Source organism: Echiichthys vipera (genome assembly GCF_963691815.1).
Source record: "Echiichthys vipera genome assembly, chromosome: 16".
In the NCBI taxonomy this organism is placed as follows: Eukaryota; Metazoa; Chordata; class Actinopteri; order Perciformes; family Trachinidae; genus Echiichthys; species Echiichthys vipera.
The window spans coordinates 7,675,505-7,692,662 of NC_139841.1; the positions used below are offsets into that span (position 1 = coordinate 7,675,505).

Genomic DNA, 17,158 nt, shown 5'->3' on the forward strand with positions numbered 1-17,158 from the left:
GGTGGTCTTTTCCTTCCCAGTCATTCAAACCTACAGAACTTTATTTTAAATCCCAATGATTACAAACACGGTACGTCTTGCTAAATTTTGGGGGAAAGTATTTAGAATTGATGCTCAAGACATCTAGGATATTCCCATGGGGGAATGATTCAACTAAAAGAAAAGCTGGAGTCTTTGATTTTAATATTTCATTAAATATAAATATTATAGTTTGAATGCAGTCGGATAGAATGGGAAAAAGTAAACATAATATATTATAGGGATACTTAAATAAAAGGAGAAACCCAAGTTTAAAAAGAAAAAGTCTGTGTCACAGACCTCACTGTACAGTAGCAGTCACTACTGTAAACCACAGAATAAAAAAAACACACCTGCTTATTGTCTGAGGTAAAGCAGCCAGCTGTGGGCCCCTCACACACACCTCTGTATTTCTGTGTCACAGTAGGCCTTTGATCAGGTAATTGCCCCTTCGGCCCCCTGAGTTTGCATCCACCATATGTCGCTATGGCGACCGCCACTCCAGCATCCATCTGTGCACCCCGTCCGCGGCCTTTTTAAGATAGACTTATACGTTATGACACTGTGAGTGATGGAGGAAAAGGGCAGAGAGGTGCTACAAGAAGCACCCCAACCACTTCAACATCAACCTTTTGTGTATGGTCATCTATGGTGACGAATGTGTATGTGTGTGTGTGTGTGTGTGTGTGTGTGTGTGTGTGTGTGTGTGTGTGTGTGTGTGTGTGTGTGTGTGTGTGTGTGTGTGTGTGTGTGTGTGTGTGTGTGTGTGTTTGTGTGTGTTTTTCTCCCTTTCTGTCCATCTGTCTGACATCATTCGAGACGCTCCGCACGTCAGTGTGACCCCCGCAATGACGAAATGCATTTTTTTCCAGCGGTAATAAGGATTTTGTCTGTTTCAGCCTTTAGATACAGCAGATCCACACATGCATGTTATGAGAGGATCAGAGTGCAGGTGGGCAAACACTTGGGGGGCTCAGGATGCTGTTTGAAGACACTTTGAGGATGATGACACGTTTTCTGTTTCAGGGGATCAAATTCTGTCTCACTGATTTTAAGAAAAGAGCTAGAGTCCCACTGTGATTCATTAAAAACACTATTAACCCTTCAACGTTGAGCTGTTCTCCTTGTATGCCCCTTTAAGTAATCCTGAGGTTATTAAAATGATCTCTTTCCAGCTTTTTGTTGAAGCTTTTTACATGAGGAAATATTAAAATCAAAGACTTTTTTGTGTTTTTTTAAGGCCTTTCCAACCAATTTACATATTCAAGATGCATCGAGCTTCAGTTAGCCTAATATGTTTGCATAATTTAGAATAAAGTTATGCGGTTAACTGCACTGCATGAGCTTCTTACCAACGCACCAATAGGTGAATGGGGTTGATGAGGTTATTCAACCATACACAAAAAAACTCTAATCTGCACCTGGCGCTACACAGTCACATCTACTCTTGACAGCTTCCACTGGAAAAGTGTCACATTATGTGCCTTGTTTGAGGGCTCTGCCGTAGTGAAGGTCAGATGCTTAATGTTATCATTTCCATGCACATCCATAAGTACTGTAGTTTGCAGGTGCTGGGTGACAATAATCTGCATGGAAAGAGGAAAAAAACCTGCAGAATCACACACAGAATAAAATATTCAAGCTTAAGGAAAGAGGCAACCATGCGGGGGTTTTTTAAATTATATTTCAGTGCAGATGTTAAGCGACGCATGTCAGTTTCTTAACGAGAACATATATGGAATAGTTTTCTATAAGAGCTTAGCTAAATGCTGAGTGCTGCATTTGGATGCTTAACTTCTCATTTTCTAATTACCATATATACATGTATTCAAGTATTTGAAGGTGTATAGTGAAATATAATGGTATTTAAACTGATGTCATTTTAATATCTATAAAGCAATTGATTATTTAAATGAATGGATTATGGTTTTGGTTATAAAATGGGAGAAAATCGTGAAAAAGAGCAGAGAGCCCAGGTGACGTCATCAAATGTCTATGTTTTGTGACAGTCTCAAACCCAAAGCTACTCATTTTTCACCGATGTGAAGCGAAGACGTGTGTTTTAAGACTTAAGCTTCCTTTAAACGATTAGCAAAATTGTTATCACTTCATGTTCTCTTGACCTGTGTTTTTCATGCTGCAATTGTTGATGCAACAAACACATAAATTGATTGATTGTTTGACAATAAATGTAAAGTCGGCCACACTTCACCTCTTCCCCATTGTACAGCTTGTTTTATGTACTTAATTTAGGAACCATATAAATTGCAGAATTTAAATTTCAAAATCACGACTTCTGTAAACAATTCAAAAAAGTATTTCTTTATTGAACATTACAGAACACGATGCGGAACATGGAGCTTCAATCGAACGACCACAGCTTTATCTATGCATAGGCTACAGACAACTCTGGGGATACTTGATAACGATGGTGATGATCAACAGTAATTCTTTTGAGCCCTCTTTTCAGTTTCAGCATCGTTCTGTGTTCAGAACAATCTCTTAGTGCCGCTTGTATGGGCCTTTGGGCTGTCAGTGACCATCACGGTCTGCAGAAATGACACTTGATGATTTTCTTGAAAGCGCTCTGGAAGTCTTTGTTAAAGTACGCGTAAATGATTGGGTTGAGTAAAGAGTTGGAGTAGCCCAGCCAGTTAATGACATCCTCCAGCCAGCGGGGCATGTAGCACGACTCCTGACAAAAAGGCATGACCAGGGCGACGATGAAGAAGGGCAGCCAGCAGAGGATGAAGGTGCCCATGATGATGCCCAGCGTCTTCACCGTTTTCCGCTCCCGTGCCATCGCGATCTTCCTCTTCGCCTCGGTCGCCTTCTCGTGTCTGCTTTCAAACAGCGGCACGGCGCTCGGGGTGTTGGGCAGCGGCAGGTTGCCTTTTGAGTTGCTGTGAACTTCGATGATCTCCAGAGACTCGCCGTCCTCCGCATGTTTCACCGCGCCGTTGACACTCGGTAGCGGCCGGGGCTCCACGCTCCTTTTCCAGCTCTTGCCCTGCGCGTCTCCGGGAGTCTTTTTGTGGAACAGGGCGGGGGACAACGCCAAGCAAGAATCGGACACTTTCTTTTTCTCCGTTTTACGCACCGTCCTCCTGATCCGAAACCTGGCCGCTTTGAATATCCGCCCATATAAAACCAGCATTAGAGTCAGCGGGATGTAAAAAGCCCCGAAAGTTGAGTATATTGTGTACCAGGGGTCTTGCCTGATCTTGCACTGCTTTGGGTTCGCCCTGTCCTCTGCCATGCTGCCGGGCTGAGAGCGCATGATTAACATCGGCGGCACTGAGATGGAGAATCCGACGAGCCAGGTGACGCTGATGAGGACGGCGGCTCTCCTCGGTGTCCTCTTCTTCATGTACTCTATGGGCTCGGTTATCGCCCAGTACCTGTCCAGAGCGATGGCGCACAGGTGGAGGATGGACGACGTGCAGCACAACACATCCAGAGAGATGAAGATATCGCACGGAATCTGCCCAAGAGTCCACCGGTTTAACACCTGGTAAAGCGCCGCCATGGGCAGCACCAGCACCGACACCATCAGGTCGGTGACAGCCAGAGAACCGATCAGGTAGTTGGCCACATTCTGGAGGGAACGCTCCAAGGCGATGGCTGCAACCACGCACGAGTTCCCAAATATTGCGCACAGAATGAGCGCGCCAAGCAGGAAGGAGGTGAAGATTTGGTAACTCAGCTTCACCTCTTCGTCTTCAGGTTTCGGGGTTTTGTTGGAATAATTCTCAAACTGAGACCAGGCTGTCGTGTTGTTTGAGCCCTCCATCGTTGGTAAACTCGAAGTGTTTGAAGAGTTTCCGTTACTTGATGGAGAGCCTGGTGCGCATCACACCGTCGCACCTTGGAGAGCGCATATTGGACTGTTGGACTGTTTCGCGCAAGCAGGGAGAGTCTGTACAGCGAGTCTCGGCTGCTGACTGAGAATGATGCTGCCAATTTATACCAGTGATGGAAAATGCGTCATTTGTCTGTGAAGATGTAACCGAGTGGCTGTTTGTGGCGGTTTAGTCGGCAGCTGAGGCAGTAAAGATGAGGGAGTGATTAAAAAACTTATAAGCATATTTCTTTATTCACTCTTTTTTTTTTCTTCAGGGTTCAAAACAAATCAATTTGCTGATTTTTAAATGATTTTTCTTCAAGTGGATTTTGCCATTTTGCTGAGAGCAGAAGATTCGGACCGTTTCCTTTGTGACAAATAATACGTTTGAGTCTCGTTTTATTGATGTCCAGCTGCATTGCATCGACACTCTGTAAACTAAACTGTAAACAAACTTTTATTTGCTTTAATGATATTAAGAAGACGCATTTGGAAGTATTGTGGAACTGACTTTTTCCTTTTATGTGCAGAACTTTTTTTTTGAAAAACAATTAAAAGAAAGGACCTTGTCAGCAGTTTATAAGCCTTTTGTTTATTCTCTCATTGTTATTACCTGAATGACAATTCACTTTGTTTTTAAACTGGGAGAGGCGTAATTGTCTGCTGTCTCTTCAGCACCATGGTCAGCGCTCAGCACCCAACGTGTGACACTGTCACCTGGCGTTGGTCCGCGGTCATAACCGTTACACAATGGTGATGCAATCCTTTGGTATTTGAAATGACATTAACGTAGTAAAAATATTTTTAAGCAATGTTTGTAGCTACGGCTAAATATACCAGTCACTGTCACTTGCTGTCATTTTAATATTCACAGAACAAGTGTGAGAAGTTGACCATTTTGGTTGAATAAATGTGACACTTCTGAAGAAGAAGAAGAAGAAGAAGACGATGAAGAAGAATAAGAAGAAGAAGAAGAAGAAATAGAAGAAGAAAATGGAGAAGAAGAAGGAGAAGAAGAAGAAGAAGAAGAAGAAGAAGAAGAAGAAGAAGAAGAAGAAGAAGAAGGAGAAGAAGAAGAAGAAGAAGAAGAAGAAGAAGAAGAATTCCTTTATTAGTCCCGCAACGGGGAAATTAATTTTTTTCACTCTATTATTATTATTCATGTTACACACACACAGGCCTGAAATACACACACATGCACAAACAGGACCTATATAATTGCAATTAACGGAGAGATGTCAGAGCGAGGGGGCTGCCAGTGACCGGGGCCCCGAGCAATTGGGGGTTTGGTGCCTTGCTCAACAGCACCTCGGCAGTGCCCAGGAGATGAACTGGCACCTCTCCAGCCACCAGTCCACGCTCCATTCATGGTCCACACAGGGATTATAAGTGTATTGTATTCTAATAAAAGTCACATTATTTTCTGGTTCATCTGGCTGGATTAACATTTTAGGTGGCTTTGGGGCAAAAAAACAAAAAAACTTGCCTATTGTCCTTAGCACTGCCCACTCTCTGGCACTTACTAAGCTAAGTACTGCGTAAGTAGAATGCATTTCATCCCGAGTTGTAAAAACGAAGCTAACACAATTTAGGACAATACCACAAGAAATATGACAAATCACAACAAACAGACGACAATCCAATAAAAACGAATCAAAAAATACATGAAAAACAATGTGCAAATTTACAAGTTTTCTATTTTTTTAGCAAGTAGACAGGCAGACAAAAAAAAAAAACAATTGAGTTTTGTTCAACCGGACTTGAAGCCCTTAGGTTTGGGACCATGGGGCTGTTGCTGTCTAGTTCCGAACAAAGAGAGTTGATAAGCACTGAAAGAGTTCTTGCTAAGTGCAAAAGGTCAAATACATACTTTAATAATGCAAGATATATTTTAAAATGTTGTTGAATTAATTTCCCCTGGTTCTATTTAGACCATGTAACAATATTATATCATGTTTTGGAGAGTACATTGGTGCGGCGGTAGCAGTCTACTGTGGTGTTTTCTCTTGTTATGTTTCTTCTCTCATCTTTCTCTGCAATGTTGGTGGACTGACCCTTTAAGCGCGAAAAGGCGTCGTAATTTTGGTCTACTACACTTTCCGTAGTGTCCCAGTTTTCATGACGTCACAGCCGGGCTTAAAGCTAAAGGGCTGCTTAACTTTCTTGTTTTTGAGCACAGGTATATTTCTCTTCTTCATTACCACGCCTCACGAATCTGCCAAGCTGTCAGGTAAGCGGGTTTGTATAATGGACATATTCCCGTGGAGTGTCATTATCTTTATCGTGTTATTTTTCGGTAAAAACGCCGCGAGAGAGCCTGTTGTTTTGGTTAAAGGTGCTTAGTTAGCAACACCTTGTTTATATTCTGCCACCGTGACTGTTGGCTCGTGAACTCAACGCTAGCATTACATGCTAAACCATGAGAACATTTACGCTAGAGAGTCGTTTCTTCTCACCCTGCAGCATACGGAATCAACACCTGAATATAAACTAGCGTTGTAACTCGTTTATGTTCACTTCATAACCTAATATTATCGGTTAAACAGTTTTTCATGAAGTATTTTTTGCCCCCGTGTGTAATCCCAGTTTAGTGTGCAGGAACATGTCTGCCCTGCACAAACCCCTGACCTCAAACTCACCATGTACAGAATCGTGGAGGCTGCGGCCACAGTATTAGAATGACATGCTCACCAAAACCATGGCTGTCGCGTTCAGGTGTCCACATACTGTTTTCATAGAGTGCACCTCATTCATTTGCACGTACCCAACAGGATTTGTCCTCATATGTAAATAACTAGCTCACTACAATGGCTTCTCTTGGACCGGTTTTTTTGTTGTTTAAATAACTGTTAAGCCTGAGGTATTATGCAACAAAGGTCCGTATTATTCATTTGTTACTTAGTTTGTTTTTGACCTGAACTTTGAAGAAGTATTTTTTGCTACTGCAGGTGTTTTTGCAGTTGTCTTGACTTTTACCATCATCTTCTTCATCAGAAGAACTGGACTGAAGCGAGAGAACCATGCTTCGCTGCAGGAGGTGTCGGAAAGGCATCATAGATTCAACATGTTTGACAATGGTTGGTTGAAAATGTTGTGTATCTGATGTGTAAATCAATTTCGATTTAGACGTTGTGTCTTCTTAAAAAATGTTTAGTAAACTGCTACAGACTTTGCTTGTGAGGAATTTTGACTCTAGTGCTGACAAATTGAGTTGATTCATCAGTCTGCTAATCCCCAATGATTTTGGCAGGTGTTTAACACATTTTACAAACAAGAATGTCACCGTTTCTGAGTTTCCAGCTTCTTAAATGTTAGGATGTACTGATTTTCTCAGCTTTGTATCATTGCAAATTGAATATCTGAATATAATTTACATTATTATCTCACAATTTATAGACTAAATGATTAATCAGTCAATCCCAGAGTAATGATGGGGACATCAGGGCTGGGGAAACTAAAAGATAACAGCTTGCGTTTCAGTCATAAAAGAGATGGCTGGCTATCAGTGTCTGAGAAACTGGGTCTGATGGGAGCTGTTGTTGCTGATTGTGTGTCCTTTGGTGGGGGCAGGTTGAGGCCACAGATGAAAGCTCAGCTGCTGTTTGCAGTATTTGGCACGTGGATGTTGACATGCTGCCAGAGTGGATACTGAGCTCAGTTCACCAGGTAAGTGTCTCAGCTCAGTCCTGAAGTGAACACATTCATCTTACATTAAATCATTGTGTTCGTTCGTTACCAACCCCCATACATTATAATATTACTTATCTTGTAGGTCACACCTTGCAGCTGCAATCTCACTGGGGCCTTTCCAAAAACATTTGCCCTAGTTTTATTATTCAGTAAAACACATTTTCTCGTTGCTCTTATAGTTGATTGATTTGTAGATCTGCTGAAGATGAACCCACCACAGTTTTGATAAATTCATCTGTCATTGTGAAGTTAATGATTTGTGGTATTGGACTGTTTGGCAGACAAGCTAAGCCAAATGAAGACTCTGGACATTTTTCACTAATTTCTGACATTTTTATAGATAAAACAATAAATGAAAATAAAAAAGGAAAATACTTGTTTGTTACAATCCTACATGTTATTCTACAAAAAAAGGTCTAATTTAATATAAAAAAAATTAAAAATACAGTTGTTCTTAAGGTATTATTGAGTTTTAATATTTTTGTCTGGACGAATTGGCCCCAACCTCCATATCTCATAAAAAAAGCCATTAATAGAATACTCAGTAGCCACTAGGGGATCAGCAAATGGCTACTGCAGGGTTGCACAGTGCAAAACTACTTTTGGTCTGTCATCGTCTTTAGTAAAAGAGACAGGAATGAAAAAACCCAAACATATAATGAATAAGTAAAACAATGGTTGAAACCAAACCTGCAATTACCAATCTCTGATCATCCACTTGTTCAGGCAACCACGCACATGGACATATAGTGTATACACAGATCGAGGGTCAGATACACATGGATAAACATACATATCCTAGGTTCCAATTGCCAAACTATTGGTAATGATATGCATAAAGGTTATGCAACACATCTTTATCAATGTATTGTAACCAGTTACAATGTTTTTTGAATCCCTGACAAATGAAGTGATTTCTTTCCAGGCCCAGTGGACTGTAGGAAAGCTGAACTGCCAGAACTGCGGGGCTCGTTTGGGAGGATTCAACTTCATTAACCGCAGTGAGTGTCCCTGTGGCCGAGACGCTACCGTCCACCTCAACAAAAGCCGCGTTGACCGTGACCACAAACATTATGTTCTCATCGTCCAGCCGAGGAGGACGAGGCCTGAAAGGGAGCAGGCTCGTCTGCTGACAGGTGACTCTGACAGAGAGCACAGGCCTGAATTTACCAGGACCACACTGGACAGTTTACAGCTTAACTGTGCCGCTGCCATGCCCCACAGAAGCCATGCTGAGGCCTCTAATTCACTGACTGACAGTGAAAACACCCAGTCCTTCTCTTTCAGTCCGCTGTACTGCATCTCTCATAGGAGACGGTGCAGTGTGGAAGATGACGCTACCATCAGGTCATCATGTTTTTGCAGGCCTGCAGTTCCTACAGTCAAGTCTGCTCTGGAGAGTACAAGAACAGTGACGCTTGAGTCTACACGGTCACCTGTCTCGTATCCCAGCAGTCTACAGTTTGACACTGATGGTGGAGCCTCAGTCGACGCTGTCCCCTGCCATGCATTTGTTCCTGGCAGGACACACTCACCTCTAGGTCGACAGCTGCTGCAAAGTGCAGAAGCAGCCCAGTCTTCTCCAGAGACCACAGCTGTCCACGACGAGGCATCTGTTTCACCCCTGTTCCTCAGAGGGAGTTCCATATCTGACAGTGTGGCTGAGCAGGACCAGGAAGTGGTGGTATGTACATGAATTTCAAAAAATCAGCTTTAATTAGGACTGAAGCTAATATTTCCTTTTCATACATGATCTCATTATATTTACGTTTTTCTACTTTCTCTTTTTTTTTTCTTATTCTACTTTACTTGTAGAATTAGATTGCACATAATATATAGTGACATGCAAAGGGACATTTGTAGACTCTGTAAGGGATATTGGAGCAGAATATGCTGAAGAGCATTTTAGCTGTTGAATCGGTGTCAGGGGCCATGACTCCTGCTAACTATGTCCTTAAGGTTGTCACCATACCATAATTTTAACTTTCATACAATAATCGTATAAATAAACAATACTCAATACCTCATTACCATGGCAAAATTAAAAAATAGGATTTTCTTTTTCGTTAACGAAAGAGAGACGTGTCTTAACTCCAACTCTATTCACGTATCTCAAGTTACTAATCGGACCGTAAACAATGGCCGCTGCACAGAAGAGGAAGTCTTGGCCCTAATATATGCTGACTACACCAGAAAGTCTGATACTGGCCTTGACCATCGTCAATAGGTTCCAAAATGGTTTCATCTGTGTAGCCATGGATTTAAAATGTAATTTTAGATGTGCTTATTTTCCTATGGCTTCGATACCTTGATTCTATCAAATGTGACTATTATATCCTCTTGGTGTGGTATTGAAAGGAAAGTATCGATACTTTTCACAACCTTGCATGTCTTACCTTCTCAGCCCCAAGCCTCTTTGGCCTCTCTAGCCTCAAACAAACTGTGCAAAAGAGAAAAGAATCGTCTGAAGAGCCTTCGGAGGAAACAGAGGAGGAGAGAACGATGGCTGCACAGCCAGCTGCGGCAGGTGAGAGAGCAGATTCGCACTAACAATATGTGTCTGATTTAAAATGTTTACCACAATGATGTGATCACAGCTCTTTTAGAGGCAAAACAAGAAAGTTTAAGTGTGACAGAAACGGTGTGTGTGTGCAGGCTGAGAGCAGTTCATTGTTGGACAGTGAGGAGGAGGAAGAGGAGGAGGAGGACCGAGAGGGCCTCACCTGCGCTGTTTGTCTCGAGGTCTACTTCAGCCCGTACATCTGTCAGCCTTGTGGTCACATCTTCTGTGAGCTGTGTCTCCGCATAATTGCCAAGAACCGGCCGACAAACACACCCTGTCCTCTCTGCCGCACCCTCATCTCACACACCAACTTCCACAAAGGTGAGCTTCCTTCCTCCTGGACTCGCTCAGTAATATCTGCATACTGTCCTTTTCCATTCCAATACAAGTGTTAATTGACATTTATAATATCAACAACCATTTTGACTCTATAGTTGTAATTAAAAAAACCAAACATTTCCTGGTTTCAGCTTCTCCAATGTGAGGATTTGTTGCTTTTCTCTGTTTTGTAACATCAATTGAATATCTTTGGGTTTTAGACAAAACAAGCCATTTGAATCTGTCACTTTGGGCTTTTGGAAATTATGTATTTTTCACAGTTATCTGACATTTTAAAGACAAAATGATTAGTTATCCCAATACCAGTGTAGGTTTTCTTCAGACGCTGTTTGGGTGTAAGTGTGAATTGTGTCACTGGGTAGACTGGTGACTGCTGCCACAATCCTGTGAATATTCTCATTTGTCCAGGTCATCTTTATCCCCGAAGAAATTTAAGTCAAAAGCAACTGGACTTGGTTGTTGCTGCGCAGGAAGTGGGGTATAGATAATGGATCCAATGAATCCTTAGTTGTTGCCCTGTCCTTGATAGAAATAACTTACAGTACAGTAACAAGGAGTAAAGGCTTTCAACAAATTGATTCAGATAGTGACTGTAGGTACTGTTCTTATTCCTTCAGAGCTCAACCAATCAGCCAAGACCTGCTTTCCAAAAGTGTACTACGCCCGCAAGCAGAACTTCCAGACTGCTTCATGTGCAAAATGGCCTCTGCCCAGCTGTCAAAAACGCTTCCGTACCTTTTGGGGTAAGAACTTTTTTTTTTTTTCCCCAGAGGTTAGTTCCAGTCTAATCTTTTTTTAGATTATTTGTTATGCTGTACAAAAAAACAACCTGGGAGAGTGATACAGATTTTGTATGCCATCTATCAAACTTCCTCAGCCAATCAGATTGTTTTGATTGTACAGCCCAGCAAATGCCCACTGCCGGTCTGTACTATCGAAACAAGGTGGATGATCACTTTACTTCAGCTGTAGTTGTTCTGAGTGACGGATGATTCAAAGAATTTAAGAAAGCATCTGCATGGCTTAGGCGCAGTGATGGTGCTGCAATGATCGATACAATTTTCACATTAGGGTGTGCAATATTGGCATAAATCAATCAAAGTGCACGCGTCACAGTCAGGGTTGCCAAAGTCAGATTACATTTCCCAGCCAGACCTACACAGAACCCTACGACAACACCGGCCGTAGTCTGTCCTACAAGGCTTGATAATGCAGTGAATGTGTGGCCTCCCAAAAAGGCGTTTTTTGATTGTTTTTTGCAAAATCAGGGAAATACTCGATATTGGGAGTTCAACAATTTAGATACTATCATAGACGATATATATTGCACACCCCTAGTTCACATCCTGCAAAATCACTACATAGGTTATTATATCGCTGATGACTGCAAATAATCTGCCAGTCATTCCGTTAGAACGCCTGGTTGGAACTGTTTGTTTACTAGTGCGCAATGATTTGCACTGATAAAACAAGTGCCAAAGAGTAGATGGATAGGCATTAGCAAATAAGTACTACTAAGACTATCGCCGTAGTACTATGCCCATGGTATAAATGTTCATTTTCTATACACTGTGAATCCATAACGTGAGTATTTAAGCAGTAGCACATCTACTGTACTGTACCACAGTCATCGTCATCATTTTATTGGCCCAAGCAGTGGAAAATAAAACAACACTATGGCATTTGGTATTATACTTATCACGTTATGTTTTAAACAGACCTATTTTAGTATTTGTCTTTAAGCTTTTATAGTAAGTTTATAGTAATAATGGTTCAAAATGATGTCAAAAGCTTTCAGGCTTGTCGAAGCTACCCTCCACAAACATAAAAAGCTTCATGTTGAGCCTTACGTGTGGTGCTTTTCCCAAGTTCCACCAGTTTAGCAAATAAAAAGCAATATAATATATGAGGGTGGTATATGAGCAGGGCGTGGTGATATTCTGTGTGTGGCTTTGGGGGACGTGGATGCTCCATAGATTTACATGCTTTTTGAACCTTTGCCAATCACATAACTGAAATATTAGCCTCTGTATGACCGACCTGAGCCTTTCCTCTCACCGTGCCATGACCTTTACTAAGAAAACAGACATTTTATTGCTCCTTCCCTACAATTCAAGGGCAATAAAAAACTTTATCTTTACAGCAGTTGGCAATTCAGTCCTTTTTTAAACACCCTTTCAAACAATAAAATAGTGAACTTACTGTATATGGTATGGGATATGGTATTATAAATATTCAACACAGTACAAATGTCTCTCTTCGATGAAAAAAACTGTTTTAAGTCATTTATCCTCATAATCTAAGGAGATGCCAATATTAAACGGAAATCATTAATGAAACTGAAATTTGTGTATTTGTTTCATTACTGCCAAAATAAACAGTGGGTTAAAAACTGCAATCGTTTCCCTACACAGTTTCCTTTGTTTTAGGAATGTCAATAAAATTACATTTTAGATATTTTTGGGGTGAACAATTTTGCGTTGCTAGCTTAAAATGAATTCAGATGTTTCAACGGGATTACTTACACAGAAATTCAAACCAGCTCAAAGAGAAATTGTGCTGGTAATTTTATCTGTCTACCTTCAGGAGAACGGAGAGAGGCAGCGGTGGCACGGAGACGCTGGCACTTTGCCCATGGAGGTTTTACGTTGGACGCTTTGGACTTCACCGACATGCGTGGCTGGCTCTTCGACATCGGCCTGGTCATCATCTACATCCACTCAGTCAACTGGATCTTGGCTCTTCTGTTCCTCTGTTTCCTCATGTACTACTTTTTCTTATGATGCGCTGAAGAGCACTCAAGAGTTTGTAGTGCAGGTATATCTTTATTTACTTTTAAGTCACCAGTTGGAGAGAGTCACAAGTCAAAGCTGTTAATTCAGTGGTAAAGTATCAAGAAGTAGCAGAGATGATCGTGACGAATCTGAACATTTGCAGGTTTGAAATTTGCACAAATGGTTCAAAAGGTTTACAATATGCGTTAACTTACTACAGACTAACTTGAAAATGGTTACGATTCAAACAGTGTGATATGTCCAGGGTGTAAGTGCAATAATCCACTGAGGTATCCTGATATACAGAAATTATGGGCAAGGCTGGATTACAGAAAAATACCACTGCCTGATTACCTGTGTCAGGCTCCTACGTAGGAGTGGTGCTTAAACGGCGGTTACCGCTAATCAGTGGATCAAGAAGGAAAGGACAGGGTGGACCAAACCGGGCGAGGTAACACACACAGTGTTAATAGTGGTTAGTTAGCTCTATGGGATAAAACTGTATAACGTTTGAAATTAAATGTACTGCTGAAAAAAAGTTTTGCTTATACATATCCAAGTAGAGGTGGTGCTCAGGAATCAAATATCTAATAGCAGTTAATATTGGATTTGAATGATAGATTAAATGATTGATTGATTGAGGGGCTGACAGCAGCAGAAAGAATAGATCATTTCCCCAGTTAAGTATGGTGCCTTCACTTAATGTGCCTTTTGTCTACAACAAATCATTTGAAAGTGGAAGCAAGCAAGCAAAGAATACAGTTCATTCGTAGGAAGCCAGAAAAAAATTAAATAAAGCTACCGGTGAACACTTAATGTCTCTCTTGAAGGAAAAACAAATCATTCACATTCAGATTTTGTGAAGTGGATTTTATAATTAAAAAGGCAAAAAGGTGTTATTTCAGCTATGCATTTGTGCATTCTTATCAAATTTAGCATTTTGATCTTGAAAAGAGAAAAATTGATAAAAGAACAAATCCACCGCATGTGTTTTAATTGTGTTATTGTGGGGGAAATATTTAAGTTTATTTTCTCTCATTCTGGTTTAATCTCCCTGATGGCTCAGTATGGAAAATTATAAAAGGTAATAATGAACTGATGGAAATGGTTTGTGAATAAAAAAAAGGTAGAAATTTCACAAACTGATTGTGCCTGCTTTCTTTCACTGCTCTCTCTACATTTATCTTCCATAACAATGTTCCCATTGGCTCTCTTTAGTTTTAGCCAGTAGTGTAAATGAAAAGGGGCCCCTCCTCTGGGTGTTGGGGTTAATTTTTTCCACAAAATATTTATTTAGAGCAAAACAATAGCCTTTGTTCAAACAGATATAAGGGTTGATTATGTGCCAGAGTAAAGTGATCTTCTTCTTGTGCCCACAAAAGCAGAGGCGTGATGGATATAGAAATAAGCAACCAGAGTTCTTGTCCCATGTGCTAACGTTACCAACAGTATCGGTTTATTTCAACCATGAAGGCAAGCTTCCCCCATATACAATCTATTTAGCAATGAATCATGACTCTTTTAGCTCAGGGTTTTGGTTTTATGGCACATTTATTGTATGGTTCATCTTTGCATTCTCACAGCAACAATATTTCCAGCAGCAGTAGACACCGTTGCGTAAGGTAGTTAAAATGGGCCCTTGTGCACATAATTAGTTGCTAGTTATAAAGCAGAGGGCTTGGTTGACTTTGATTTCAAAGAAACTGCTAAGGTGGCACTTCATATCAAAATGTTGCCAAGCCCTGGGCTATTGTAATGGTATAGTTGAGAGGTCAAAGTGAAGGCTATCAGACCATGGACAGCACTCTGACAGCCAAACTGCTGATATGTGAAAACAAGCATCAGCGCCCGAGGGCAGAGGTGCTGTCTATTTCACTGTGGTGCACAAATGACCGCTGACTTTAACAAGAAGCATTTTTGGTGCCATAACCTCACGAGTGCACGTCTATTAAACATAAAGGTGAGAGCTGATAGTAAAGTGAAGTCTATTGCACACAACGAGAAAGAAGAGAGCTGTGATTTTAATATATAAAGTAATACATTTTAAAACTATGAGGGGATGGGTTTGCCTTTTTGAGGACATAGATAGCAAATTGCACCGTCTTTATTTACAGCATTTGAATAACTCACAAGGGCCCATTCTCCGCCCAATATATAGCTAGAGACCCCTTCCAGGGGAATAGTCATACTGGAGGCCCCAGTGTGACGCACTGCCTGCACAGCCTACATTAACACCCCTGCACAGATATTAGCAAACATGTTCAGTTATCCACTGTAGCAGACAGCTAGGCTAATCGTACAGCTAACTTAGCAACAAGCTGAACATTTAACCAGATATTTTTTTTATGAGCTGACAAAAACCAAACCGGAGCTAAAAAGAGAACGAATAATAGTTATCACAGGGGCACAAAAATGACTACAGCTGCATGGTGGCCTAATGTTGCTCAGCATCTAGGCCTACATTAAAGTGTAATTCCGGATCAACTCTGACTTGGTGCTCTGCTGCATGTCTCCCCCTCCCTCTCTCACCCCATTCCCTGTCTGTCCTATCTAATAAAAGGCTTGGAAACTGCCAAATAGATTACCTTGCAATACCTTGTAAAAAAAATTTAATTCAGGTTTTTTCTGTGTAACAACTATTAATGGAGAAATCCCTCGGGCAGCTCGGGGCAGTACGGTGAACGCTTAAAACGTTTTTTTTTAACCACTAATACTGCTCAAAATAACAGCAAACCTCTGCAGCAGCATGAGAAGAGTCCCTACACAATTCAATTCAGTTCAATTTTATTTATAGTGCCAAATCATAACAAAAGTTATCTCAGGACACTTTACAAACTATAAAGACCACACTCTATGACTTATTTATGATTTACATTGACCAAACAATTCCCCTGTAGAACGGTGGCAACGATAACTTTCCCTATTACAGGCAGGAACGTCAGACAGACCCAGCTCTGTGGAGGACGGAAAACAAAGCAGCAACAACATATTAAGTGAACCCAGAGTTTATTAAAAGAGTGTTTTGAAAGACTTACCTACTGGCTCCTGTACCAGCTCCTCTCATAGTAAAGTACATTCAAGTGGATTACCAAAGTCAATCCATAAGTAAGGAGCCCATTGGTGCTTTGTTTTCTGTGTAAGGGCTCTTCTCATGCTGCTGCAGAGGTTTGGTGTTATTTTGAGCAGTATTAGTGGTTAAAAAAGACGTTTGAATGCCTTCACCGTACTGCCCCGAGCTAATCAGTGTTAGCCACGTCCGGCTGATTTCTCGGTTAATAGTTGGCTTTTTTGATTTATGTAAGTGCCGAAGTGATTTTGCGCCTTAATTACACTTTAATATAATGTCAGGGTTTCTTATTTATCGACTTAGACGCCCTCTAGTGGTCAAAGTAATTAACAGAGCTTTATACAGGTTTACAAAGTCAAAAGTCTGGCAACACTAATATCTGAATCTGTAGTACCTTCCTCCAACATGATATTTAAGTAGAAATGTTAAAAAAATGTCTTCCAAATACATGAAATACCCTTCATTATTCAGTTATGGTAAAGTACCGGTGACACCCTGGTAGCTGACTGTCCTCAACAGTTAACAGTGTGAGGCTGACGACTTGTTTTCCTGTTGGCTCGTTCTCAATCCTCCTCACACGTGAGCGTGAGCGCGCGAGGCGGAAGACTGAGGAGCCTCCCTCTCGGCCTTCAGGAGGGGCTGAAGGTGACTCTCCTCTCGACTGGGGGATGCACAGCGAGCTGCTGGGGGTCAGTCCGGCCCGCTACACGGTCCTGCTCCGGGAATAACGGCGCACACCTGCGGGGGCTTCAACCACTAACCGAACCCGCAACCCTGCTGCGCCTCAGCGGGTCATTTTCTTCTCTACAGAGGACTCGGCAGCTATCAGAAAAGAGGAGATACATCCGTCTCTCTCTCTCTCT

The 17,158-nt window shown here is 41.4% G+C and overlaps 2 protein-coding genes across 3 annotated transcripts; one reads left to right on the plus strand and one right to left on the minus strand.

The window, feature by feature from the left end:
* Positions 1 to 2,560: 2,560 nt before the first annotated feature.
* Positions 2,561 to 3,814, minus strand: LOC310958848 (5-hydroxytryptamine receptor 1A-beta; the record flags this gene model as incomplete). The annotated part of the gene is made up of 1 exon (XM_083929979.1): positions 2,561 to 3,814. The coding sequence occupies exon 1, from the start codon at positions 3,809 to 3,811 to the stop codon at positions 2,561 to 2,563; it is 1,251 nt and encodes a 416-aa protein (XP_083786105.1). The 5' UTR covers positions 3,812 to 3,814.
* A 2,196-nt stretch (positions 3,815 to 6,010) lies between these two features.
* Positions 6,011 to 14,040, plus strand: rnf180b (ring finger protein 180b). 2 transcript variants are annotated; one of them, XM_083929502.1, is made up of 8 exons: positions 6,011 to 6,092; positions 6,857 to 6,939; positions 7,433 to 7,528; positions 8,478 to 9,236; positions 9,957 to 10,079; positions 10,208 to 10,436; positions 11,072 to 11,197; positions 13,041 to 14,040. In XM_083929502.1, the coding sequence occupies exons 2-8, from the start codon at positions 6,883 to 6,885 to the stop codon at positions 13,235 to 13,237; spliced, it is 1,587 nt and encodes a 528-aa protein (XP_083785628.1). In that variant the 5' UTR covers positions 6,011 to 6,092; positions 6,857 to 6,882; the 3' UTR covers positions 13,238 to 14,040. The 2 variants fall into 2 exon arrangements, with proteins under 2 accessions (XP_083785628.1, XP_083785627.1); XM_083929501.1 differs by lacking the exon at positions 6,011 to 6,092 and having other exon boundaries at positions 6,816 to 6,939.
* Positions 14,041 to 17,158: the final 3,118 nt, after the last annotated feature.

Coding starts and splice junctions, on each gene's coding strand:
- rnf180b (XM_083929502.1), top strand. CDS start 6,883: ATGCTTCGCTGCAGGAGGTGTCGGAAAGGCATCATAGATTCAACATGT. Junction 9,237..9,956: donor AGCAGGACCAGGAAGTGGTG/GTATGTACATGA, acceptor TTACCTTCTCAG/CCCCAAGCCTCTTTGGCCTC. Junction 10,080..10,207: donor TGCACAGCCAGCTGCGGCAG/GTGAGAGAGCAG, acceptor GTGTGTGTGCAG/GCTGAGAGCAGTTCATTGTT.